Below are 27,621 nucleotides of genomic sequence, written 5' to 3' on the forward strand. Positions count from 1 at the left end.
ATATAGCAGACTAAAGGTAGACTGGGGAATATAGCAGTCTAAAGGTAGACTGGTGAATATAGCAGACTGGTGAATATAGCAGACTAAAGGTAGACTGGTGAATATAGCAGACTGGTGAATATAGCAGTCTAAAGGCAGACTGGTGAATATAGCAGACTAAAGGCAGACTGGGGAATATAGCAGTCTAAAGGTAGACTGGTGAATATAGCAGACTGGTGAATATAGCAGACTGGTGAATATAGCAGTCTAAAGGTAGACTGGTGAATATAGCAGACTAAAGGTAGACTGGGGAATATAGCAGTCTAAAGGCAGACTGGGGAATATAGCAGACTGGTGAATATAGCAGACTGGGGAATATAGCAGACTGGGAAATATAGCAGACTAAAGGTAGACTGGTGAATATAGCAGTCTAAAGGTAGACTGGTGAATATAGCAGACTAAAGGTAGACTGGGGAATATAGCAGTCTAAAGGCAGACTGGGGAATATAGCAGACTGGTGAATATAGCAGACTAAAGGTAGACTGGTGAATATAGCAGACTAAAGGTAGACTGGTGAATATAGCAGTCTAAAGGTAGACTGGTGAATATAGCAGACTGGTGAATATAGCAGACTAAAGGCAGACTGGGGAATATAGCAGTCTAAAGGCAGACTGGTGAATATAGCAGAATGGGGGATATAACAGACTGGTGAATATAGCAGACTGGGGAATATAGCAGACTGGGGAATATAGCAGTCTAAAGGTAGACTGGTGAATATAGCAGTCTAAAGGCAGACTGGTGAATATAGCAGACTGGTGAATATAGCAGTCTAAAGGCAGGCTGGGGAATATAGCAGACTGGTGAATATAGCAGTCTAAAGGTAGACTGGTGAATATAGCAGACTGGTGAATATAGCAGTCTAAAGGTAGACTGGTGAATATAGCAGACTGGTGAATATAGCAGACTGGGGAATATAGCAGACTGGTGAATATAGCAGACTGGGGAATATAGCAGTCTAAAGGTAGACTGGTGAATATAGCAGACTGGTGAATATAGCAGACTAAAGGTAGACTGGGGAATATAGCAGACTGGGGAATATAGCAGACTGGGTAATATAGCAGTCTAAAGGTAGACTGGTGAATATAGCAGACTGGTGAATATAGCAGACTAAAGGTAGACTGGGGAATATAGCAGACTGGTGAATATAGCAGACTGGTGAATATAGCAGTCTAAAGGCAGACTGGTGAATATAGCAGTCTAAAGGTAGACTGGGGAATATAGCAGACTGGTGAATATAGCAGACTGGGGAATATAGCAGACTAAAGGTAGACTGGTGAATATAGCAGACTGGTGAATATAGCAGTCTAAAGGCAGACTGGTGAATATAGCAGTCTAAAGGTAGACTGGGGAATATAGCAGACTGGGGAATATAGCAGTCTAAAGGTAGACTGGTGAATATAGCAGTCTAAAGGTAGACTGGTGAATATAGCAGACTGGTGAATATAGCAGACTAAAGGTAGACTGGTGAATATAGCAGACTGGTGAATATAGCAGACTAAAGGTAGACTGGTGAATATAGCAGACTGGTCAATATAGCAGACTGGTGAATATAGCAGTCTAAAGGTAGACTGGTGAATATAGTAGACTGGTGAATATAGCAGTCTAAAGGTAGACTGGTGAATATAGCAGTCTAAAGGTAGACTGGGGAATATAGCAGACTGGTGAATATAGCAGTCTAAAGGTAGACTGGTGAATATAGCAGACTAAAGGTAGACTGGGGAATATAGCAGACTGGGGAATATAGCAGACTGGGGAATATAGCAGACTAAAGGTAGACTGGTGAATATAGCAGTCTAAAGGTAGACTGGTGAATATAGCAGACTAAAGGTAGACTGGGGAATATAGCAGTCTAAAGGCAGACTGGGGAATATAGCAGACTGGTGAATATAGCAGACTAAAGGTAGACTGGGGAATATAGCAGACTAAAGGTAGACTGGTGAATATAGCAGTCTAAAGGTAGACTGGTGAATATAGCAGACTAAAGGTAGACTGGTGAATATAGCAGACTAAAGGCAGACTGGGGAATATAGCAGTCTAAAGGCAGACTGGTGAATATAGCAGACTGGGGAATATAACAGACTGGTGAATATAGCAGACTGGTGAATATAGCAGACTGGGGAATATAGCAGACTGGGGAATATAGCAGTCTAAAGGCAGACTGGTGAATATAGCAGACTGGTGAATATAGCAGTCTAAAGGCAGGCTGGGGAATATAGCAGACTGGTGAATATAGCAGTCTAAAGGTAGACTGGTGAATATAGCAGACTGGTGAATATAGCAGTCTAAAGGTAGACTGGTGAATATAGCAGACTGGTGAATATAGCAGACTGGGGAATATAGCAGACTGGGACTGGGGAATATAGCAGTCTAAAGGTAGACTGGTGAATATAGCAGAAAGGTAGACTGGTGAATATAGCAGACTAAAGGTAGACTGGGGAATATAGCAGACTGGGGAATATAGCAGACTGGTTAATATAGCAGTCTAAAGGTAGACTGGTGAATATAGCAGACTGGTGAATATAGCAGACTAAAGGTAGACTGGGGAATATAGCAGACTGGTGAATATAGCAGTCTAAAGGCAGACTGGTGAATATAGCAGTCTAAAGGTAGACTGGTGAATATAGCAGACTGGGGAATATAGCAGACTAAAGGTAGACTGGTGAATATAGCAGACTGGGGAATATAGCAGTCTAAAGGTAGACTGGTGAATATAGCAGTCTAAAGGTAGACTGGTGAATATAGGTAGACTGGTGAATATAGCAGACTGGTGAATATAGCAGACTAAAGGTAGACTGGTGAATATAGCAGACTGGTGAATATAGCAGTCTAAAGGTAGACTGGTGAATATAGCAGACTGGTGAATATAGCAGACTGGTGAATATAGCAGTCTAAAGGTAGACTGGTGAATATAGTAGACTGGTGAATATAGCAGTCTAAAGGTAGACTGGTGAATATAGCAGTCTAAAGGTAGACTGGTGAATATAGCAGTCTAAAGGTAGACTGGGGAATATAGCAGACTGGTGAATATAGCAGACTGGTGAATATAGCAGACTGGTGAATATAGCAGTCTAAAGGTAGACTGGTGAATATAGCAGACTGGTGAATATAGCAGTCTAAAGGTAGACTGGTGAATATAGCAGACTGGTGAATATAGCAGACTGGTGAATATAGCAGTCTGGTGAATATAGCAGTCTAAAGGTAGACTGGTGAATATAGTAGACTGGTGAATATAGCAGATTGGTGAATATAGCAGTCTAAAGGTAGACTGGTGAATATAGTAGACTGGTGAATATAGCAGTCTAAAGGTAGACTGGTGAATATAGCAGACTAAAGGTAGACTGGTGAATATAGCAGACTGGTGAATATAGCAGACTAAAGGTAGACTGGTGAATATAGCAGACTGGTGAATATAGCAGACTGGTGAATATAGCAGTCTAAAGGTAGACTGGTGAATATAGTAGACTGGTGAATATAGCAGTCTAAAGGTAGACTGGTGAATATAGCAGTCTAAAGGTAGACTGGGGAATATAGCAGACTGGTGAATATAGCAGTCTAAAGGTAGACTGGTGAATATAGCAGACTAAAGGTAGACTGGGGAATATAGCAGTCTAAAGGCAGACTGGGGAATATAGCAGACTGGTGAATATAGCAGACTGGGGAATATAGCAGACTGGGGAATATAGCAGACTAAAGGTAGACTGGTGAATATAGCAGTCTAAAGGTAGACTGGTGAATATAGCAGACTAAAGGTAGACTGGGGAATATAGCAGTCTAAAGGCAGACTGGGGAATATAGCAGACTGGTGAATATAGCAGACTAAAGGTAGACTGGGGAATATAGCAGTCTAAAGGTAGACTGGTGAATATAGCAGACTAAAGGTAGACTGGTGAATATAGCAGACTAAAGGCAGACTGGGGAATATAGCAGTCTAAAGGCAGACTGGTGAATATAACAGACTGGTGAATATAGCAGACTGGTGAATATAGCAGACTGGGGAATATAGCAGACTGGGGAATATAGCAGTCTAAAGGCAGACTGGTGAATATAGCAGACTGGTGAATATAGCAGTCTAAAGGCAGGCTGGGGAATATAGCAGACTGGTGAATATAGCAGTCTAAAGGTAGACTGGTGAATATAGCAGACTGGTGAATATAGCAGTCTAAAGGTAGACTGGTGAATATAGCAGACTGGTGAATATAGCAGACTGGGGAATATAGCAGACTGGGGAATATAGCAGTCTAAAGGTAGACTGGTGAATATAGCAGACTGGTGAATATAGCAGACTAAAGGTAGACTGGGGAATATAGCAGACTGGGGAATATAGCAGACTGGGTAATATAGCAGTCTAAAGGTAGACTGGTGAATATAGCAGACTGGTGAATATAGCAGACTAAAGGTAGACTGGGGAATATAGCAGACTGGGGAATATAGCAGACTGGGTAATATAGCAGTCTAAAGGCAGACTGGTGAATATAGCAGTCTAAAGGTAGACTGGGGAATATAGCAGACTGGTGAATATAGCAGACTGGGGAATATAGCAGACTAAAGGTAGACTGGTGAATATAGCAGACTGGGGAATATAGCAGTCTAAAGGTAGACTGGTGAATATAGCAGTCTAAAGGTAGACTGGTGAATATAGCAGACTGGTGAATATAGCAGACTAAAGGTAGACTGGTGAATATAGCAGACTGGTGAATATAGCAGTCTAAAGGTAGACTGGTGAATATAGCAGACTGGTGAATATAGCAGACTGGTGAATATAGCAGTCTAAAGGTAGACTGGTGAATATAGTAGACTGGTGAATATAGCAGTCTAAAGGTAGACTGGTGAATATAGCAGTCTAAAGGTAGACTGGTGAATATAGCAGTCTAAAGGTAGACTGGGGAATATAGCAGACTGGTGAATATAGCAGACTGGTGAATATAGCAGTCTGGTGAATATAGCAGTCTAAAGGTAAATATAGGTAATATAGACTGGTGAATATAGCAGACTGGTGAATATAGCAGCTGGTGAATATAGCAGTGAATATAGCAGTCTAAAGGTAGACTGGTGAATATAGCAGACTGGTGAATATAGCAGTCTAAAGGTAGACTGGTATAGAATATAGCAGTCTAAAGGTAGACTGGTGAATATAGCAGTCTAAAGGTAGACTGGTGAATATAGCAGTCTAAAGGTAGACTGGTGAATATAGCAGACTGGTGAATGAATAATATAGCAGTGGTGAATATAGTAGACTAAAGGTAGACTGGTGAATATAGCAGACTGGTGAATATAGCAGACTGGTGAATATAGCAGTCTAAAGGTAGACTGGTGAATATAGCAGACTGGTGAATATAGCAGACTAAAGGTAGACTGGGGAATATAGCAGACTGGGGAATATAGCAGACTGGGTAATATAGCAGTCTAAAGGTAGACTGGTGAATATAGCAGACTGGTGAATATAGCAGTCTAAAGGCAGACTGGTGAATATAGCAGTCTAAAGGTAGACTGGGGAATATAGCAGACTGGTGAATATTGCAGACTGGGGAATATAGCAGACTAAAGGTAGACTGGTGAATATAGCAGACTGGTGAATATAGCAGTCTAAAGGCAGACTGGTGAATATAGCAGACTGGGGAATATAGCAGACTAAAGGTAGACTGGTGAATATAGCAGACTGGTGAATATAGCAGTCTAAAGGCAGACTGGTGAATATAGCAGTCTAAAGGTAGACTGGGGAATATAGCAGACTGGGGAATATAGCAGTCTAAAGGTAGACTGGTGAATATAGCAGTCTAAAGGTAGACTGGTGAATATAGCAGACTGGTGAATATAGCAGACTAAAGGTAGACTGGTGAATATAGCAGACTGGTGAATATAGCAGTCTAAAGGTAGACTGGTGAATATAGCAGACTGGTGAATATAGCAGACTGGTGAATATAGCAGTCTAAAGGTAGACTGGTGAATATAGTAGACTGGTGAATATAGCAGTCTAAAGGTAGACTGGTGAATATAGCAGTCTAAAGGTAGACTGGTGAATATAGCAGTCTAAAGGTAGACTGGGGAATATAGCAGACTGGTTGAATATAGCAGACTGGTGAATATAGCAGTCTGGTGAATATAGCAGTCTAAAGGTAGACTGGTGAATATAGCAGACTGGTGAATATAGCAGTCTAAAGGTAGACTGGTGAATATAGCAGACTGGTGAATATAGCAGACTGGTGAATATAGCAGACTGGTGAATATAGCAGTCTGGTGAATATAGCAGTCTAAAGGTAGACTGGTGAATATAGTAGACTGATGAATATAGCAGATTGGTGAATATAGCAGTCTAAAGGTAGACTGGTGAATATAGTAGACTGGTGAATATAGCAGTCTAAAGGTAGACTGGTGAATATAGCAGTCTAAAGGTAGACTGGTGAATATAGCAGACTGGTGAATATAGCAGACTGGTGAATATAGCAGTCTAAAGGTAGACTGGTGAATATAGTAGACTGGTGAATATAGCAGTCTAAAGGTAGACTGGTGAATATAGCAGTCTAAAGGTAGACTGGGGAATATAGCAGACTGGTGAATATAGCAGACTGGTGAATATAGCAGTCTGGTGAATATAGCAGTCTAAAGGTAGACTGGTGAATATAGCAGACTGGTGAATATAGCAGTCTAAAGGTAGACTGGTGAATATAGCAGACTGGTGAATATAGCAGACTGGTGAATATAGCAGACTGGGGAATATAGCAGACTGGTGAATATAGCAGACTGGTGAATATAGCAGTCTAAAGGCAGACTGGGGAATATAGCAGACTGGTGAATATAGCAGACTGGTGAATATAGCAGTCTAAAGGCAGACTGGGGAATATAGCAGACTGGTGAATATAGCAGACTGGTGAATATAGCAGACTGGTGAATATAACAGACTGGTGAATATAGCAGTCTAAAGGTAGACTGGTGAATATAGCAGACTGGTGAATATAGCAGACTGGCAGACTGAATATAGCAGACTAATATAGCAGACTGGTGAATATAGCAGACTAAAGGTAGACTGGTGAATATAGCAGACTGGTGAATATAGCAGACTGGTGAATATAGCAGACTGGTGAATATAGCAGTCTAAAGGCAGACTGGTGAATATAGCAGACTGGGGAATATAGCAGACTGGTGAATATAGCAGTCTAAAGGCAGACTGGGGAATATAGCAGACTGGTGAATATAGCAGTCTAAAGGCAGACTGGTGAATATAGCAGACTGGTGAATATAACAGTCTAAAGGTAGACTGGTGAATATAGCAGTCTAAAGGCAGACTGGTGAATATAGCAGACTGGTGAATATAGCAGACTGGTGAATATAGCAGACTGGTGAATATAGCAGTCTAAAGGCAGACTGGTGAATATAGCAGTCTAAAGGCAGACTGGTGAATATAGCAGACTGGTGAATATAGCAGACTGGTGAATATAGCAGACTGGTGAATATAGCAGACTGGTGAATATAGCAGTCTAAAGGCAGACTGGTGAATATAACAGACTGGTGAATATAGCAGACTGGTGAATATAGCAGACTGGTGAATATAGCAGACTGGTGAATATAGCAGACTGGTGAATATAGCAGACTGGTGAATATAGCAGACTGGTGAATATAGCAGACTGGTGAATATAGCAGACTGGTGAATATAGCAGTCTAAAGGCAGACTGGTGAATATAGCAGACTGGTGAATATAACAGACTGGTGAATATAGCAGTCTAAAGGCAGACTGGTGAATATAGCAGACTGGTGAATATAGCAGACTGGTGAATATAGCAGTCTAAAGGCAGACTGGTGAATATAGCAGACTGGTGAATATAGCAGTCTAAAGGCAGACTGGTGAATATAGCAGACTGGTGAATATAGCAGACTGGTGAATATAGCAGACTGGTGAATATAGCAGTCTAAAGGCAGACTGGTGAATATAGCAGTCTAAAGGTAGACTGGTGAATATAGCAGACTGGTGAATATAGCAGACTGGTGAATATAGCAGTCTAAAGGTAGACTGGTGAATATAGCAGTCTAAAGGTAGACTGGTGAATATAGCAGACTGGTGAATATAGCAGTCTAAAGGCAGACTGGTGAATATAGCAGACTGGTGAATATAGCAGACTGGTGAATATAGCAGTCTAAAGGTAGACTGGTGAATATAGCAGTCTAAAGTAATGACCTGTGTGTACGTGTGTTTGTCTCCCAGAACCAGCCATCTAAAGCACGGGAAGGAAGGGAACTAAAGGAGGGCAAGAAGAAGGTTCTGGTGAAGAGGAAGCCTCAGCAGGAGGTGACGAAGGAGAGGGAGGACGAGTGTTTCAGCTGTGGGGACGGAGGACAGATCGTGTCCTGTAAGAAGACAGGATGTCCCAAGGTCTACCACGCAGACTGTCTCAACCTGGCCAAGAGACCTGCAGGTGAGTGAAGGGGCGAGAAACCACCTTCCCCATGAAGGCTCTTTGACCCAAAATGGCTGTTATATTATGTGTGATTATGAATGGGACTTGCCTAGGAGGTTGTTGTCTGTAGATGATTTTGTCCTTAGAATTCATCAGCAAGGGATTTGGACATGTGGAGGGGGGGGACTTCCCACTGGGCACACAGCATCATTTCAACAAGAATAATTTGGTAATATTTGGTTGAGAGGTTGGATCATTGAGATTACCACCGACTGTATATTCACCCACTCAAAAAGACAGCCAAAAGTTAGTTGAATTTCCTATTTGGTATTTTATTAGGATCCCCATTAGCTGTTGCAAAAGCAGTAGCTACTCTTCCTGGGGTCCAACACAGAACATGAAACATGACGTAATACACAACAAGACCAGCTCAAGGACAGAATTACATACATTTCAAACTATCACTATGCTGTCAACCATCTAAAAGTACAATTGAATTCCAATGGAAAAACAGTGTCTGGTTTTTGGTTGAGTTGTCACCCAAATGTCTATCATTGCACTTTCAACCATTTAAAAGCCCAGAAAATATCAAATGTCAGATGTATAAATAAACATAAAAGATTATTGTGTTATCACTGTGCTTCATCTAATAGCACAACCAAATGACCTGGATTACAGTTAAGATTGCATTAAAAGTACATAGTGCAGTGACCAATGCTTTTTGGGATTCTGGTCAGTTTACTACAGGTATTGTGACGATCTCCACAGCCCTGCGATGACCTATGCATGCTACCTGGGACATGCACACCTTATAAGATTACACAAGAAGATAATAGTTGCAGTAATCTTAAAATGTGGCCATGAATGTGTTACTCAGTTTAAGGTAGAATTATTTAATTGTTTTACATTAGCCTTAAAGAGATTCTCCGGTACTTTTGATGACTCTTTAGCCAGTAGTTTTTGAAATTAGCGCCCACGATCCGAAAGTGGACCCCAAACAATTTGCGTACTATGTTTCAAATGTGCAGATATGTGCACCATGTCGTTGTTCTCTCGCTCTACTGTATGTGGGTCTCGCTATCTGTCACTCCAATGGCGAGGGGCTGGAGATAATTGGCTGAAACTCAAATTGCTAGGGGCTGGCCCAAGTGAGGGTAAATGTAGGGAAAATGGCATTGCACAGCTTCCAGAAAACAGTTGCTTTCAAGCTAGGGATTTCGTAGTTAATTAATAGATTATGTATGTATGAACTACACATTGACACATCCAGCCCAAAGTGTGAGGTTTAAAAAATATTTACCGGAGCATGTCTTTAACTTCAGCCTATACTGTGTTACAAAAGTAGGCCTAATATTAAATTGTGTTTGGTTGTCATCTCAACCAAATATCAACATTTTAAGAAGATGTATCTTCTGCTTGGAATGTTCCATCTGAGCCACAGACTTATCCCATTCTTTAACTTGTATTTTTAATTGAATTGGAGACTTGAATCCAACATATAATTTGTTTACTTGTCGACAAGTTAATAGGCTATTTATTGTATTTCAAAAATTATATTGAAATGTGTTTGGTTGTCAACGCAACCAAATATCAACATTTGAAGGAGGATGTATCTTCTGTTTGGATAGTTCCATCTGTACCACAGACTTAGTCTGGTTTAATTATTTAATCAGATTTTAGGTTGATATGGAGATCGGAATCCAACATTTCAACTGTTAATTTGTAGACGAACTGGAACTACAGCCAGACTAAGTCAGTGGCACAGATGGAAAAATCTAAGCAGAAGACGGTGCAATTGGAAATTATTTAGACCCCTTGATTTTTTCCACATTTCGTGACGTTACAGCCTTATTCTAAAATGTATTAAATAAATAGAAATCCTCAATCTACACACAATACCCCATAATGACATCACAATACCCCATAATGACATCACAATGCCCCATAATGACAAAGCAAAAACAGTGCAATGTATTACAAGTAAAAAACTGATAAGTATTTAGATCCTCTCAAGCTCAGCCTCGAGTCTTCTTGGGTATGATGCTACAGGTTTGGCACACCTGTATTTGGGGAGTTTCTCCCATTCTTCTCTGCAGATCCTCTCAAGCTCAGCCTCGAGTCTTCTTGGGTATGATGCTACAGGTTTGGCACACCTGTATTTGGGGAGTTTCTCCCATTCTTCTCTGCAGATCCTCTCAAGCTGTGTCAGGTTGGATGGGGAGCATTGCTGCACAGCTATTTTCAGGTCTCTCCAGAGATGTTAGATCGATTTCAAGTTCGGGCTCTGGCTGGGCCACTGGAGGCCTTTCAGAGAATTGTTCTGACGCCACTCCGGCATTGTCTTAGCTGTGTGCTTAGGGTCGTTGTCCTGTTGGAAGGTGAACCTTCGCCACAGTCTGAGGTCATGAGCACTCTGGAGCAGGTTTTCATCAACGATCTCTGTACTTTGCTCAGTTTATCTTCCCTCAATCCTGACTAGTCTCCCAGTCCCTGCTGCTGAAAAACATACCCACAGAATGATGCTGCCACCACCATCCTTCACCGTAGTGATGGTGATAGGCTTCCTGCAGACGTGACACTTGGCATTTAGGACAAGCGTTTCATCAGACCAGAGAATCTTGTTTCTCATGGTCTGAGAGTCGTTTAGGTGCCTTTTGGGAAACTCCAAGCGGGCTGTCATATGCCTTTTACTGAGGAGTGGCTTCCGTCTGGCCAGTCTACCATAAAGGCCTGGTTGGTGGAGTGTTGCAGAGAAAGAGTTCTCCCATCTCCACAGAGGAACTCTGGAGCTCTGTCACAGTGACCATCGGGTTCTTGGTCACCTTCCTAACCAAGGCCCTTCTCCCCTGATTGCTTAGTTTGGCCGGCGGCCAGGTCTAGGAAGAGTCTTGGGGGTTCCAAACATCTTCCATTTAAGAATGATGGAGGCCACTGTGTTTTTGGGGACCTTCAATGCTGCAGACAATTTTTGGTACCCTTCTCCAGATCTGTGCCTCGACACAATCCTGTCTTGGAGCTCTAAGGACAATTCCTTCAACTTCATGGCTTGGTTATGGCTCTGACATGCACTGTCAACTGTGGGGCCTTATATGGAGAGGTAAGTGCCTTTCCAAATCATGTCCAATCAATTGAATTTACCACAGGTGGACTCCAATCAAGTTGTCGAAACATCTCAAGGATGATCAATGGAAACAGGATGCACCTGTGCTCAATTTCGAGTCTCATAGCAAAGGGTCTGAATATGTATGTAAATAAGGTATTTCGTTTTAATTTGATTTATACAGTTGCTAAATAAAAAAACTGTTTTTGCTTTGTCGTTATAGGGTATTGTGTGTAGATTAATTGAATACATTGTAGAATAAGGCTATAATATTTTCCAAATGCACTGTACATCTCCTTCAAATGTTGATATTTGGTTCCGTTGACAACCAAACACAATTCACCATCACTAAATATCATTACATATTAAATCAACCAGGGCTTGAAACACCATGCCTTTTGTATTGTCTATTTTTAGTTGAATCCTTGGTTGAATTTAAACCATGTCTGTTGATGACTTCCCTAATGCTATACAGTCCTAAATAGTATCATTGAGGATATAGTGATAATGGTCACATTTTAATTTGCTCTGTTAAACGTACCGTTTGGAATAACTTCAATAGCAACCGTGAATCTATTTCGTTTTTAAGTGGAGATCTTTCTAAGATCATTCTCACAATAGCACATTGGTAATAGTCAGTGACAAACAACATAGCTGGGTTTGGTTAAAACCCTGGATGAGAAACCAAAAGGAGGCTGTAGATAAAACAATTCTCCAGTAGGAGGTGCTGCCGGGCCTATAGTTTTTTTTTCTTTGGATAGTTGATATAACGTTGAAGAGCTGACGTTGTTTTAAAAGGTACAAATTCAACATATTTTATACAAGGTTTGTCTATGTTGAAATGTGGTTACCATGATGACATAATCCTGTGGATGAAATGTCACCCTGAAAACAACATTTTTCATTGACTACTTTTTTCAAATCCAATGTATTTTCTGCGTAGATTCCACGTCACAATACGCTAATAAATTACGCTGAAACAATTTTGATTCAACCAGATTGTGCCCAGTGGGTTAGATTGATTTAGTACATCGGAGAAGGAAAGAAATTGTAGTAGTAGTTTTAGCTTTTGTTCAAACCTCAAAGCTGGAGTTTCCTGAAGGAGTGTAAGGATCTGTACTACATGAATGTGTCTGGTGATCTCTGCTGTAGCAGTGATTCTGTGTCTGTATTCTAAGGCCGTTGGGAGTGTCCCTGGCACCAGTGTGACGTCTGCGGTCATGAGGCAGCCTCCTTCTGTGAGATGTGTCCCAGCTCCTTCTGTACGCAGCACCGTGAGGGCTTGCTCTTCATCTCTAAGATAGACGGGCGGCTCGCCTGCAACGATCACGACCCCTGTGGACCCGAGCCCCTGGAACCAGGGGAGATCAGGGAGTACGTACCTCCTGGGGGCATGCCTCTCCCCCACCTCCTCACCCACCCCCAGGGTCAGGTCCCACCCAGGCCTGGTTCCACCACTGCTGGTTCTATCTCCTCCACAGTTGCCCCAGGCCTGGCCCAGGACTCTCTACTGCCCCCTACAGGGAGCCTGTTCCTCAACACCTCCCAGACCTCCAACACTTTCTCGTACGGACCCCCTAGCAGTCCCTACATGTCTGATAGTCAAATACTGCACTTCTCCCCTCCTTCTCCCCCCTCCTCCTACAAGGACGAGAAAGAGGAGGAGGATGGAGAGCTGGAAGACGGACAGGTGGGTGGGATAGAAGAGGACGCGGAGGAGGAAGAAGGAGAGGAAGAAGAGGAGGAGGATGAGGAAGGCGAGGACGAGGAGGAAGAAGAGGCAATGGAGGTATTTGAGGATGGGGAGGAGGAGGAAGAAGATGAGCAGTATGAGGGCGGACTAGGAGAAGAGGAGGAGGAAGGGGGAGATGTGTATGATACCTGGGGGGACTACATGGAGGAGGAGCCAGACGATGAGGGGGAGGTAGAGGGAGAGGAGGAGGAGTGGGGGAGGGTGGAGGACGAAGAGAAATGAACTCCGTTTTCATCCCTCCCCCTTGTCTTCCATTCCTTCTTAGATCTATCCATCTCTACGAAAATACTGTTTCTAGCTCTCATCTCACTAGAGTGACATTCAGATGGACAGACAATGAGAGACAGAGAGAGAAAGACAGAGAGAGAGAGATTGTCCTGGTGGTACCAAGTGAAATACGAAGCTGCCTTTGTGTTCATACTGCATAGCCTTCCTATCCCCAGCACAGCACAGCATAGCACAGTGTGGACTGGACTGGACTAACGCTGTGTAAGGGATAGGAAGTGGTGCTAATGGGCTGGGAGGACTGCTCTGGTCAGCCTCTGGTCCTTCCGTTGATATGTTATTAGTGTCTGCTCTGGTCAGCCTCTGGTCCTTCTGTTGATATGTTATTAGTGTCTGCTCTGGTCAGCCTCTGGTCCTTCTGTTGATATGTTATTAGTGTCTGGTGCTGTTTTTCTTCCTCTCAAAAAAGTTGTTTACATTTCTGTTCTTGCTTTTTTTTTTTACAATTGGAAAACAAAACAGGATGGGCAACCTCACTCAGCCACACCCTGCCTAGACCGGCCATGTTGCAAAATACAAATACATGTTATTCAGTCATTTCATCCACACTGCTTACACATGGCAACTAACCTCTTTGATTCCTAACTCTAAAATAGAACTTGGTTATATTTGAGACACTCGATGCGCTCTAAGTCCCACATCTCTCATATCCTTTTTGGTTTTCATGAAGATACAACCCAACATGGTTGCTTGAAAGGAGAAACCTGGAGATATTAATCAAAGACAGCTAGGTTTCCCTTTTTTTATCTGTGGATTATTGGTTGGAATGGAGCGACACACAGCTAACAATGGGACCACATGCATGGGCTCCCGAGTGGTGCAGCGGTCTAAGGCACTGCATCTCAGTGGTAGAGGCGTCACTACAGACACCCTGGTTCCAATCCAGTCTGTATTACATCCAGCCGTGATTGGGAGTCCCATAGGGCGGCGCACAATTGGCCCAGCATCGTCCGGGTTCGGCCAGTGTAGGCCATCATTGTAAATAAGAATTTGTTCTTAACTGACTTGCCGAGTTAAATAAAGGTTACATTTTTTATTTTTTTTTACAAAATGATCAGGTAAAATAACAACCCACTGTTCATCTCCCAGGACAAACCGCTAACAACAGCTATCTAGCTTATTGTCCATGAATGTTTAATGTGTGTTTCAACCTGGCCCCAAATGAATATAGTTGGATCACAGTTGGTTTTGTTATTTTAACCTGTGTGTCATGGCGTCTAGTTTGAATAGACAAAATCAACACGCGCAGGGTCAGTGTAGCCATGGTGTTAGATTTAGGAGCTCGACCAGTTATCAAGAATAATCAACGATATGCTCTCAATGATCACTGATTTTAAAAAGCCGTAACCAACTACTGGTTTGGACTTATAACATTGTTACAAATCAACCCAATGTTGAAATCTAAAGTGCATCTCTTGTGAACGGTGAAGAAAACCCTTTTGTCTACTGCAAAAGATTGTTGATAAAACTCTCAAAATCCCTGATTTTTAAGATTGTTTGTTCATCACATTAAGATGTTTATGGCTGGACAAACAAACATTCCAAGAGTTCAGAACATCACTCCTGTTAGTTGTGCGCACATCAATGTTTTGACCTTCATTTATGGCTTGTGTTACTGTTCCATCCACAGAATTAGAAGGAAATTAAACGCATTCTAGTTCTATGATTCCATCATTAAAGGTCATTCAACAGTCACATCTGGTAGGAGAATGTCTATTGTCTGTTTGGGAGATGACACAGTGTATATTGTGAGTGAAAGTGATGTATGTTTGAGTGCACGCATGTGTCTGCTGTTATAGTATCAAGCAATACTAGTCATGTATTAACTCATGGCCTAAAGAACAGTGCTTTTAGACTTTTTAAAGTAGAGTTTTATACCTCTGAATTGAGTGTTGTGGTGCTGTAAACATTTTAACAAAAAACCCTTAGTATAGACTCTTCATCGTCTGGCTGGAAGGCTGGTTGCTTGCATCACTAAAAGTCAGTTAACTGAAGAGCCAAGCAGAATGTCTCATCTCTGTCATAACTAATGTTGATTCATCGGGCAGCTTTTCCAACAGGGTGTTTTATCCATCACTCTGAAGCTGTGACGTGTCCTGAAACATCTGTACATTTTTAGAAAGGTTGTTCTGAGACCTTCAGTTCATAACTTTTGTGTAATGTTCTGCTGTATATGTTCTGCATTCAAACATGTAGCGGCACACTTCCAACGCACAAAACACACGGGTCCAGTTTGTTTGGTTGCTGGTTATGGTTAAATTCCATGAAATAACAAACCTTCCCATGAGTCTCATCCAACGTTTTTGAAATGAGAACAATTTGCTACATTTTCATGAATTTTAGAATTGGTTAAATTGATGTTTAGAATTATAATGTCAACTATGAGAATCACTGGACAATTGGCCTTACAATATCTAATATTCAGCCTTTTAAAACAATCAATTGGGTCCAACACATATCAACTAAATGAGAAAATTATGTACTGAATTCCCAAACAGAAGCACTACCATTTTTACATGGCTTGCCCATCAATGTGTCAACAACAAATCTTTCTGCCTCACCCTTGACCATCTGGGGCAGATAAATAGCTGTTTTTTTTTTGTTGGCTAGTTTTGTATTTCTCAAACCAATATTATCTTTTTTTCTAATGTTTTTATTTTTTTTCCATTGTGTGTTTTGTGATGATGTTTATGCCAACAGGTCTACTTCGAAGAGTTCTCTGGCCCCTCCTGTTTTTTTTTAGAGAGAACTGAAACACAACCATAGATTTTCTGAAGAAACGGGGGATATGTTTATTGATGCCATATAGAGAAGACTCATGAACTGAACTGAACTGTACTGTACTCCTTTGTGTATAATAAATATTATAAGTAAAGTTTTACAATAGAAAATGTTGTTCTTGTCATTTTTTTAAATCACTCACTAGTTGTCCACTTTTTAAAGAATATTTACTTATTACCTTATTTTATAATGATTATGAAATGAATCAAAGGAGACGTGTCATAAACGTTCCACTCGGTGGCGAACAAGTCATGGTCATACAACTGGCTCAGCGCAACGATGATAGATATACTGACAAGATGCAGATCTCTCCGCCCTAACAATGGGAGTCGTTGTAAATGAAGCGACAGGACGTGCTGTCTAGCTCCCGCCTATCCTTTCTTTGTATTGGTGGAAACATCTCATTTTAATGCATATTTTAGAATTCGATTAAGGTTGTTGACGTCAACCGCATGTATTCAATTGGGAGAAATGTTATGCTACTATAGCCTCATTTCATGAATATGTATAGCCATCTGGGGACAACGCCGAAATAAAGCGTGTTTTTCTCAAAGTTGCCGGGATGTCTCGTGTTCTACTTACATCGGTACAATCGTAAAAACTTTTTTTTTTAAATACGAAACTTCTATTCGATCAAATCAAATGTATTTATATAGCCCTTCGTACATCAGCTGATATCTCAAAGTGCTGTACAGAAACCCAGCCTAAAACCCCAAACAGCAAGCAATGCAGGTGTAGAAGCACGGTGGCTAGGAAAAACTCCCTAGAAAGGCCAAAACCTTGGAAGAAACCTAGAGAGGAACCAGGCTATGTGGGGTGGCCAGTCCTCTTCTGGCTGTGCCGGGTGGAGATTATAACAGAACATGGCCAAGATGTTCAAATGTTCATAAATGACCAGTATGGTCAAATAATAATAATCACAGGCAGAACAGTTGAAACTGGAGCAGCAGCACAGCCAGGTGGACTGGGGACAGCAAGGAGTCATCATGCCAGGTAGTCCTGAGGCATGGTCCTAGGGCTCAGGTCCTCCGAGAGAGAGAGAGAAAGAAAGAGAGAATTAGAGAGAGCATACTTAAATTCACACAGGACACCAGATAGGACAGGAGAAGTACTCCAGATATAACAAACTGACCCTAGCCCCCCGACACATAAACTACTGCAGCATAAATACTGGAGGCTGAGACAGGAAGGGTCAGGAGACACTGTGGCCCCATCCGATGATACCCCCAGACAGGGCCAAACAGGAAGGATATAACCCCACTCACTTTGCCAAAGCACAGCCCCCACACCACTAGAGGGATATCTTCAATCACCAACTTACCATCCTGAGACAAGGCCGAGTATAGCCCACAAAGATCTCCGCCACGGCACAACCCAAGGGGGGGCGCCAACCCAGACAGGAAGATCACATCAGTGACTCAACCCACTCAAGTGACGCACCGCTCCTAGGGACGGTATGAAAGAGCCCTAGTAAGCCAGTGACTCAGCCCCTGTAATAGGGTTAGAGGCAGAGAATCCCAGTGGAAAGAGGGGAACCGGCCAGGCAGAGACAGCAAGGGCGGTTCGTTGCTCCAGAGCCTTTCCGTTCACCTTCACACTCCTGGGCCAGACTACACTCAATCATATGACCCACTGAAGAGATGAGTCTTCAGTAAAGACTTAAAGGTTGAGACCGAGTTTGCGTCTCTCACATGGGTAGGCAGAACATTCCATAAAAATGGAGCTCTATAGGAGAAAGCCCTGACTCCAGCTGTTTGCTTAGAAATTCTAGGGACAATTAGGAGGCCTGCGTCTTGTGACCGTAGCGTTCGATCAAATAAACCTCACGTAGTAAATAAGGCTTTCATTTTTTTGATGACCAAATTCGACCTCAATACAAAACTCCTTCCTTGGTCGGCGAAAAAATGCCAGCTGCTGGAGAGAGACCGATTTTCGACCGTGGGCCTCTCTTTTTTTATTTTTTATTTTTTTAAACGTTTTATTTTTAAACATTTTTTTTTTCTTCTATTATTATTTAAAAATAATAATAATAATAATAAATGTATCTTATTATAATGATTCATTAAGATGTTATTCTTTTTGTTATTCACTAGGGTTAGTGTTTTAATAAGATAATTAAATTCAATCAGAAAAATTGGTAATTTTGGTATAGAATTTTGGAATTTTTGTTTGTGTATAAAGTATTTGGCAACAAGAATAAAAAAATGAACAATCATTTCATAACATATTATATATATTTTATGTTAAAATTATAGGCAGTGTTCATAATGGTAAACAAGTACTTTGCAAGATTTTCCCAAAATTCGGACACAGATTTACATTCAAAGAACAAGTGAGACAGATTCTCACCTTCTTTTTCACAGAAAACGCAGATATCATCAATAGCCACAAATTTGGAAATCATAGAATCTCTTTTCCTCTTCCGCTCTGCCAGTACATGACGTTACTTCCGGGTTTGTGAAATGGCGACGTTCATGTTGTAAACACAAGTCGAAAGCCACGATTCCAGTCTACGTCTCTAAATTTATCTAATTTTGGTGATCCTGTCAAGGTAAGCGAAACATGCATTTAATCAGAGTGAGTTGTATGGTCTATTTTTTGTCAGACCAACGTCGCTTACATGAATTATGCATAGGGATGCACCAAAGTTAGCTAACCAGCCTGCCAGCGTGTTGAAAACCTTTGTTTTTGTCAGTAACTTAAAGCCAGCTAGCTACACCATCAGCCACATATCCCTACAGAAATATGCAGCATTTTATAAAAGCCACGTATTCGTTTAATAGTAGCTAAGTGACTGATCCAGCTTTGTGTCGTGTGCACTCCCAGCCAGTGACCCCATCACCGTAATCATGCCGGAGGAAGAAGAGGCAGCGACGGCTGCGACCAGCGCCGATGGGGTGGTGGGTCTGGAAGAACCCAAGAAGATGACCAGAGAGGATTGGAGGAAGAAGAAGGAGTTAGAGGAGCAGAGAAAACTGGGAAATGCTCCTGCTGAGGTAGATGAAGAGGGAAAGTAAGTCAAATTAGCTGGACCAGTTCACATCAGAGTGGGGCAGGCAAACAGCCAGAAGAATAATTCAATGCATGCAAGCAACCTGTGACAAGATGTGAAAATCCTCCATGTTTTCCAGTCCTTTGGGCTAGCTAGTCACACCATTCCGCACAGAAGAAACCAGTGGGCCCGTGGGTTCTCCTTTTGTGGAAGCATAGTGTGCTGACTAATTGTTCTTCCTCTTGTTTCCAGGGACATCAACCCTCACATTCCCCAGTACATCTCCTCAGTGCCCTGGTACATCGACCCCTCTAAGAGACCAACCTTAAAGCACCAGAGGCCTCAGGAGGAGAGGCAACAACAGTTCTCCTCCATTGAGGAGTGGTACAAGAGAGGGGTGCAAGAGGTGAGCAGATTCAGTGTTGTAATTCAGCTGTCTTCCATTGTAAAGCCTGAACTACAATAAATACTGTTGTGCATGTAACAATTAAAGCCACAAGCTGAGTTAAGGCATAATTCAGCTGTCTTCTATTGTAAAGCCTGAACTACAATGAATAGTATTGTGCATGTAACAATTAAAGCCACGAGCTGAGTTAAGGCAAAATTCAGTTGTCTTCCTTTCTAAATATTTAAATGTATGCCTGATCCCTGACCCTGTATCTGTCTGCAGAAAGCCATCAGCACCAAGTTCAGGAAGGGAGCTTGTGATAACTGCGGTGCCATGACACACAAGAAGAAGGACTGCTTGGAGGTGCTTACCACATTTAGTTTTATTGTCTGCAACCCAAGTGGCATCCTATTGCCTTTATAAAAGTAGTGTACAAAATAGGGAATAGGGTGCTGTTTGGATGTAGCCAGAGTATTATGTGCTTGGTTTGGAATCAATGATGATGCTCCACATCGGATTAACTGACTATCTACCTATCCATATATCTATCCATTCATCCATCCCTTTTCAGCGGCCCAGAAAGGTGGGGGCAAAGTTCACAGGTAACGGCATGGCCCCCGACGAACACAGCCAGATCTCTCTGGATCTGGACTACGATGGGAAGAGGGACCGCTGGAACGGCTACGACCCTGAGGATCACATGCGTATTGTGGAGGAGTACGCCAAAGTAGACCAGGCCAAACAAACACTGAAATCTCAGAAACTCCATGAGGAGTTGGCTTCAGGGAAACTCACGGACCAAGCAGTAAGCCATCAGATTTTCTCACATAGCTGTGTTGAATACCACTGATTATTCTACACACTAAATATGTTGCTGAAGACTGCAAATACTGCATTAAATATTGGTCATTGGCACATTATTAAAAATGAAATAAAATGCATTTGGTTGATTGGTTAATATCAGTCTAGTAGGTAAATGCATGCTATATGCTTGGCAGTTTTCTGGTGGTGTGTGTTGATCTACTCTCCTCTGTTTTCCTGTAGAGCTCCTCAAGAAAGTGGGATGATGGCGAACGCACACAGGAGCAAAACAGTGAGGATGAAGATGAAGATAAGTACGCTGATGACATTGACATGCCGGGACAGAACTTTGACTCCAAGAGACGAATCACAGTCAGAAACCTGCGTATCAGAGAAGATATCGCTAAGGTGAGTCCAGTCATAACTGTTGAAGGTGTTTTGTGAGCCTTGCTACATTGGGCATCTCAATTTGTTCTTCCCCTCATCACGCGTAGAAGTTACACATTTGTAATTATGACAAGTTTTAATGAAGAAGTATTTGTTAACTTATGCGTTTGTGTACTTTGCGCCCCGTAGTACTTGAGAAATCTGGATCCAGACTCGGCTTACTACGACCCCAAGACTCGAGCCATGAGAGAGAACCCCTACCAGAACACTGGCATGGTTCCTGAAGAGTAGGTTACGGTTCCTTTAACTATAGTGCTGAGCGACTAACCAACATGTAGGTTATTTTATCAGTTTAAAAGAAATTGACAAAAGTTGGTTAAACTATTTGAATACCATTTAGTTATTTTGTGTGTGTGTGTGTTGAGGTCAATGTGATGATGACTTGGAATGAAAATAATAGTCTTCAAATAAAATGTAATATACACAACAACTCTGGGGGCTCCTGAGTGGCGCAGCGGTCTAGAGGCGTCACTACAGCCCTGGTTTGATTCCAGGCTGTATCACAACCGGCCGTGTTTGGAAGTCCCATAGGGCGGCGCACAAATGGCCCAGCGTCATTTGGGGTTTGGCCGGAGTAGGCCGTCGTTGTAAATAAGAATTTGTTCTTAACTGACTTGCCGAGTTAATTAAGGTTTACTAAAATATTAACGTTTTTTTTTTGTGAGTAAATGATGGTTAAATAAGTGATAAGCAGTAATGAGCAGTCAGTACCATCAGGGGACTTTATTATGTGTTGTTACAGCTATAAACCCACATAATGCATAGTGCATTTCATGTGAGAAATGAAAAGCCGGGATTGTTGTTTAATAATCGAAACCGAACCGACCTTAACAAGCACTAATCTATCAGCACTATTTAGCTAATGACCTCCCATGAGAAAAACCCCTATTAGAACACTAGTATGGTGTCTGAACAAAGGGTCACTATTCCTTTAACTAACAGTCTGTCATGAATCTCTGTCATGAATCTCTAATTCCATATCATGAGTCTTATGTTATGATTTTGTAATTACATGTTCAAAATCACTAAAGACGTGTCATGAATGCTGAAGTGAAAATGCTTATCTTTTCTTTCACCGTGTCTTTGGGATGTGTCTGAAGGAATGCTTTGTCATCACTGAGAGATCTCCTAACTGTCTTCCCTAAATGTCTGTGTCGTGTTTATTTGGCAGTGTGGGGTTCGCAGGAGACAACTTTGTCCGTTACTCTGGAGACACCGTCACCATGGCACAGACACAGCGTGAGTCACACATTCTCTCTTTCCTGCCAACAACCCAACGGGGTTCTCTCTTGAGTTTCTAAACGCAGAGACCCAACATCGCAAGATGTACGGGAACGCTTGCGAAGCGTACTCGGCAGACCAAGGGGGAAAATTCTTCCTAACTTGTTAATTTTCTCGATTTCTAAAGGCACAACATAGGCTTGAGCCAATGTCTTAAAGGGATACTTCCCGAATTTTGGCAACTAAGCCCTTTATCTACTTCCCCAGAGTCAGATGAACTTGTTGGTACCATTTTTTTAATTATCTGTGTCCAGTATGAAGGAAGTCTAGAGGTAGTTTTGACAGCCAATGTTAACTAGCGTCATGCTAGCTGTTCCTGTAGACATCCAGTCATTGAGCTAACGCTAGTTAGCAACTTCAAACTGCACGTATAGACAAAAATGGTATCCACATGTTCATCTGACTCTAGGGAAGTACCGGTAGATAAAGGGCTTCATTGCACAAATCCAGAATTATCCCTTTAAGTAACTGAACATGTTTTTAATCCCACCTCGTCAGTGACAAACTGACACATTTACATTTTTTGTCAAAAATGAAGTTATATCGAGGTATTTCTATTGGACAACCAGCTTCTACATACACTATATATGCAAAAGTATGCGGACACCCCTTAAAACATGTGAATTCGGCTATTTCAGCCACACCCGTTGCTTACAGGTGTATACCATTCAGCACACAGCCAAGCAATCTCCATAGACAAACATTGGCAATAGAATGGTCTTACTGAAGAGCCGTCAGAGGATGCCACATTTCCAACAAGTCAGTTCGTCAAATTTCTGCCCTGCTCGAGCTGCCCCGGTTAACTGTAAGTGCTGTTATTATGAAGTGGAAACGTCTAGGAGCAACAACGGCTCAGCCTTGAAGTGGTAGGCCACACGAGCTTACAGAACGGGACCGCAGAGTGCTGAAGCATGTAACACGTAAAAAATAGTCTGTCCTTGGTTGCAATACTTACTACTGAGTTCCAAACTGCCTCTGGAAGCAACGTCAGCACGAGAACTGTTCGTCGGGAGCTTCATGAAATGGGTTTCCATGGCCGAGTAACAGCACACAAGCCTAAGATCACCATGCGCAAGCCAAGCATCGAGTGGTGTAAAGCTCACCGACGTTGGACTCTGGAGCAGTAGAAATGCGTTCCAACATCTAGTGGAAAGCCTTCGCAGAAGAGTGGAGGCTATTATAGCAGCAAAGGGGGGGGGGGACCAACTCCATATGAATGCCAGTGATTTTGGAATGAGATGTTTCGACAAGCAGGTGTCCACATACTTTTGGTCATCTAGTGTATATTCATATGAAACCCTATTTGTTCATATTCTCCCAGGAGATTTCCCCACTTCTCATTTATTAGGCTCATAAAACGGCATCCTTAGAGAGAGCATCCTAATGCCAATATTCTTCATAGTTAGTCTAGCGAAGGGATTGTATTGAACTAAACATACTTCCTCTCATCTCGTCTCCTCCACCTCTCCAGTCTTTGCGTGGGAGGCCTATGATAAGGGCTCTGAGGTGCACCTCCAGGCCGACCCCACCAAGCTGGAGCTGCTGCACCAGTCCTTCAAGGTCAAGAAGGAGGATTTCAAGGACAAACAGAAGGAGACGATCCTGGATAAGGTACAGAATAAATACACTGCACTCCATCCTCACCAGCCTCATTTTCAATGAAGATAAACTGCATACAGAACGTTGTAAAGCCCATAAAAGTGTCATCAATGTAATAAACATGATTTCAAGATTTAAAATCCTACTGTCCATTTTTGAAACTTAAGTACTCCTTTAACTGGGAAATGTACAAATATTGAATTTCAATTCCAAAGATTAAATGTTTTTACAATTCCAACTCAGAGTCCAAACAAGTCTAATTCAATTCTATAACTTAAAGATAGTTGAAATTCAAATTGAATTCCAATGTAAATTATTCACTTTGAGTGAATTAAATTGGAATTTCAAATTAAATTGGAATTGACCCCAACCCTGTCATACATTAGTTAATGATATAACTGTTTCATTCTTGTTTGTTTGTTGATGGTCCCATTGAATGACTGTTACTCCTGTGTGTTCTGACTGTTACTCCTGTGTGTTCTGACTGTTACTCCTGTGTGTTCTGACTGTTACTCCTGTGTGTTCTGACTGTTACTCCTGTGTGTGTGTTGTGACTGTTACTCCTGTGTGTGTGTTCTGACTGTTACTCCTGTGTGTGTGTTCTGACTGTTACTCCTGTGTGTGTGTTCTGACTGTTACTCCTGTGTGTGTGTTCTGACTGTTACTCCTGTGTGTGTGTGTTACTCCTGTGTGTTCTGTTCTGACTGTTACTCCTGTGTGTTCTGTTCTGACTGTTACTCCTGTGTGTTCTGTTCTGACTGTTACTCCTGTGTGTGTGTTCTGACTGTTACTCCTGTGTGTTCTGTTCTGACTGTTACTCCTGTGTGTTTCTGTGTGTGTGTCTCAGTACGGGGGTGAGGAGCACCTGGACGCCCCCCCCAGAGAGCTGTTGCTGGCCCAGACTGAGGACTACGTGGAGTACAGTCGACACGGTGCCGTGCTGAAGGGACAGGAGAAGGCCGTGGCACGCTCCAAATACGAAGAGGACGTACTCATCCAGAACCACGCGGTGAGGCGTCCAGAACCGACTAACCCCGTAGAGATGAGCACAGTCAGAACGGTCTCCGGTTAGACAGGAACCTTTTGGAGAGCAGCCCCCTCGTGGAGGAGCACAGTCAGAACGGTCTCCGGTTAGACAGGAACCTTTTGGAGAGCAGCACAGTCAGAACGGTCTCCGGTTAGGAGGAGCACAGGAGCACAGTCAGAACGGTCTCCGGTTAGGCAGGAACCTTTTGGAGTGTTCTTGAACAGCCCCCTTGTGGAGTGGTGCTGGTGTTTTTAGAATGACTTTGTCAGACAATAACAATTGGAGTGTTTGAGAACTGTGCCGACTAAAAAAAACTGTTAAGGACAGTATTAAGGTGGCATCTATTCAGATGTGCATATGTAACAGTATAGCTTCCGCCCCTCTCCTCGCCCCGACCTGGGCTCGAACCAGGGACACTCTGCACACATCAACAACTGACACCCACGAAGCATCGTTACCCATCGCTCCACAAAAGCCCACGGCCCTTACAGAGCAAAGGGGAACAACTACTTCAAGGTCTCAGAGCGAGTGACGTCGCCGATTTTGAAACGCTATTAGTGTGCACTACCGCTAACTCGCTAGCCATTTCACATCGGTTACACATACTTAACAGGGGTTTTTGCTTTGCAGTGTATCTGGGGGTCGTACTGGAGAGAAGGCTGCTGGGGCTTCAAGTGCTGCCACTCCATGGTCAAACAGAGCTACTGCACCGGAGAGGCTGGCATCAAAACTACGGTCAGTGTTCTACTAATCATCAGTCATGTTTGAGCCTTTGGGTCATGTGATTTCCGTAGTCTTTTTCAGTAGTTTTTTTCCCCCGGATGAGATGATTGACAGGTATCTCCCCCTATAGAGCTCCTCGGCCTGTGTTCCGTTTGAGGAGGGACTTGAGCAGGAGGAAGAGGAGGAGCCTAAGACTCTACTGGAGATGCACAGGGAGAAGCTTAAAGAGAAGAAGAAGAAGAAGAAGAAGCAGAAGAAGAAAAAACATGGCTCAGACAGCAGCGACTCTGAGGAAGATGAGGAGAAGAAGAAACAGAAACTGAACAAGGTGAACTTCATGTGCATGCCTGTGGGTTTATGTACATGTCAGTTCCCTTTGCTTATGTGTACACCTACCTGACTATATCTCACCCCCCTACCTCCCCCTCTCATCCCCCTCTCTCCCCAGGCCCTGGCTGCAGAGGACATGCGTCTGAAGCAGGTAGAGGAGATGATGAAAGTGGATGAGAGGAAGAGGAAGTACAACAGCCTGCAGGAGATCAAGGAGCCCACGGAGGAGGAGATGGAGGCCTTCAGGATGAAACGCTCCAGGGAAGACGACCCCATGGCCAACTTCCTGGAACTGGGGCAGTGATGAGAGGGATAGTGACAACCCCATACTCTACGCTCGCCCCTACCTACAGTATACCATCTCCTCCCACCCCTGTGCCCCTTCTCCTCCCACCCCCTCTCCTATACCCCTACCCCCTGTACCCCTCTCCTCCTACCTCTACCCTATCCTCTCCTCCTACCTCTACCCTCGCCTGTACCCCTACCCTCTCCTCCTACCTCTACCCTTGCCTGTACCCCTACCCTCTCCTCCTACCTCTACCCTTGCCTATACCCCTACCCTCTCCTCCTACCTCTACCCTTGCCTGTACCCCTACCCTCTCCTCCTACCTCTACCCTCGCCTGTACCCCTACCCTCTCCTCCTACCTCTACCCTTGCCTATACCCCTACCCTCTCCTCCTACCTCTACCCTCGCCTGTACCCCTACCCTCTCCTCCTACCTCTACCCTTGCCTATACCCCTACCCTCTCTTCCTACCTCTACCCTACCCTCTCTTCCTACCTCTACCCTATCCTCTCCTCCTACCTCTACCCCTACCCTCTGTTATACCCCTCTCATCCTACCTCTACCCTATCCTCTCCTCCTACCTCTACCCCTACCCTCTGTTATACCCCTCTCCTCCTACCTCTACCCTATCCTCTCCTCCTACCTCTACCCTATCCTGTCCTCCTACCTCTACCCCTACTCTCTGCTATACCCCTCTCCTCCTACCTCTACGCTCGCCTGTACCCCCTACCCTCTCCTCCTACCTCTACCCTATCCTCTCCTATACCCCTACCCTCTCCTCCTACCTCTACCCCTACCCTCTCCTCCTATCACACTCTGGAACCCAACCTCCTGTTCTTTGCTTAATGTTCTTACTCTTCAAGATCATGGTTGTCTTTTTATTATTAAGTCTATCAATGTGGTAGAATGTTATTTTCTTTCATATTTGTACCTTTAGAATGCATTTTGAACTTTCAGACGACCGTTTATCCAATAAAAAGCATGACTTCCCTTGGTTCTCTTTTACGGGCATGAAACACTAGCACAGGATGCCGCGCGGTGAAACACAGTTTCCCATTCATTTCAATGGAAGGAACGCGGAGAGGGCGGTGCGAAGGTGGCGAAAAAGATACAACTTTTACCAACTTTGTGAAAATCACCAGCGGCGACCGCTACGCGATGACCAATCATAGCGAGTGGTTCCCATGATGAATTTGAGGCTGTGCGACCCAAGGCTGGAGACTTTCTTCAGGGAAAGATGGCTGACAAAAATACTAGGATGGAAGCACATGTAAGTGATTATAAGGTCATAACAAATCATGCAAAAAATATACAGTTGATAAGAATATGTTAATGTAGAGACAAACTATTATGCATATTTTTTAATCATGAAGTTAATTTACGAAAATCGCGATTTAGCAAG

The 27,621-nt window shown here is 42.9% G+C and overlaps 2 protein-coding genes across 2 annotated transcripts in view; both read left to right on the top strand.

Annotated features, from left to right (window-relative positions):
• Positions 1-16,402, top strand: part of LOC139366543 (histone-lysine N-methyltransferase, H3 lysine-36 specific-like) — a 43,087-nt gene extending 26,685 nt beyond the window's left edge. The window contains exons 19-20 of the mRNA XM_071104158.1: positions 8,234-8,444; positions 12,705-16,402. Coding sequence (XP_070960259.1) covers positions 8,234-8,444; positions 12,705-13,501 — 1,008 coding nt within the window. The 3' untranslated portion in view covers positions 13,502-16,402. The remainder of the gene's footprint in view (positions 1-8,233; positions 8,445-12,704) is intronic.
• A 2,367-nt stretch (positions 16,403-18,769) lies between these two features.
• On the top strand, positions 18,770-27,209 carry LOC139366545 (pre-mRNA-splicing factor SLU7-like). Its single transcript, XM_071104163.1, has 13 exons — positions 18,770-18,896; positions 19,172-19,358; positions 19,590-19,743; positions 20,008-20,088; positions 20,297-20,530; positions 20,770-20,934; positions 21,103-21,200; positions 22,145-22,212; positions 23,726-23,865; positions 24,701-24,862; positions 25,511-25,615; positions 25,734-25,931; positions 26,052-27,209. Exons 2-13 carry the CDS (start codon positions 19,195-19,197, stop codon positions 26,235-26,237), a joined length of 1,755 nt encoding a protein of 584 aa, XP_070960264.1. The 5' UTR covers positions 18,770-18,896; positions 19,172-19,194; the 3' UTR covers positions 26,238-27,209.
• Positions 27,210-27,621: the final 412 nt, after the last annotated feature.

The sequence above is a fragment of the Oncorhynchus clarkii genome, chromosome 14 (assembly GCF_045791955.1).
Source record: "Oncorhynchus clarkii lewisi isolate Uvic-CL-2024 chromosome 14, UVic_Ocla_1.0, whole genome shotgun sequence".
Taxonomy (NCBI): domain Eukaryota; kingdom Metazoa; phylum Chordata; class Actinopteri; order Salmoniformes; family Salmonidae; genus Oncorhynchus; species Oncorhynchus clarkii.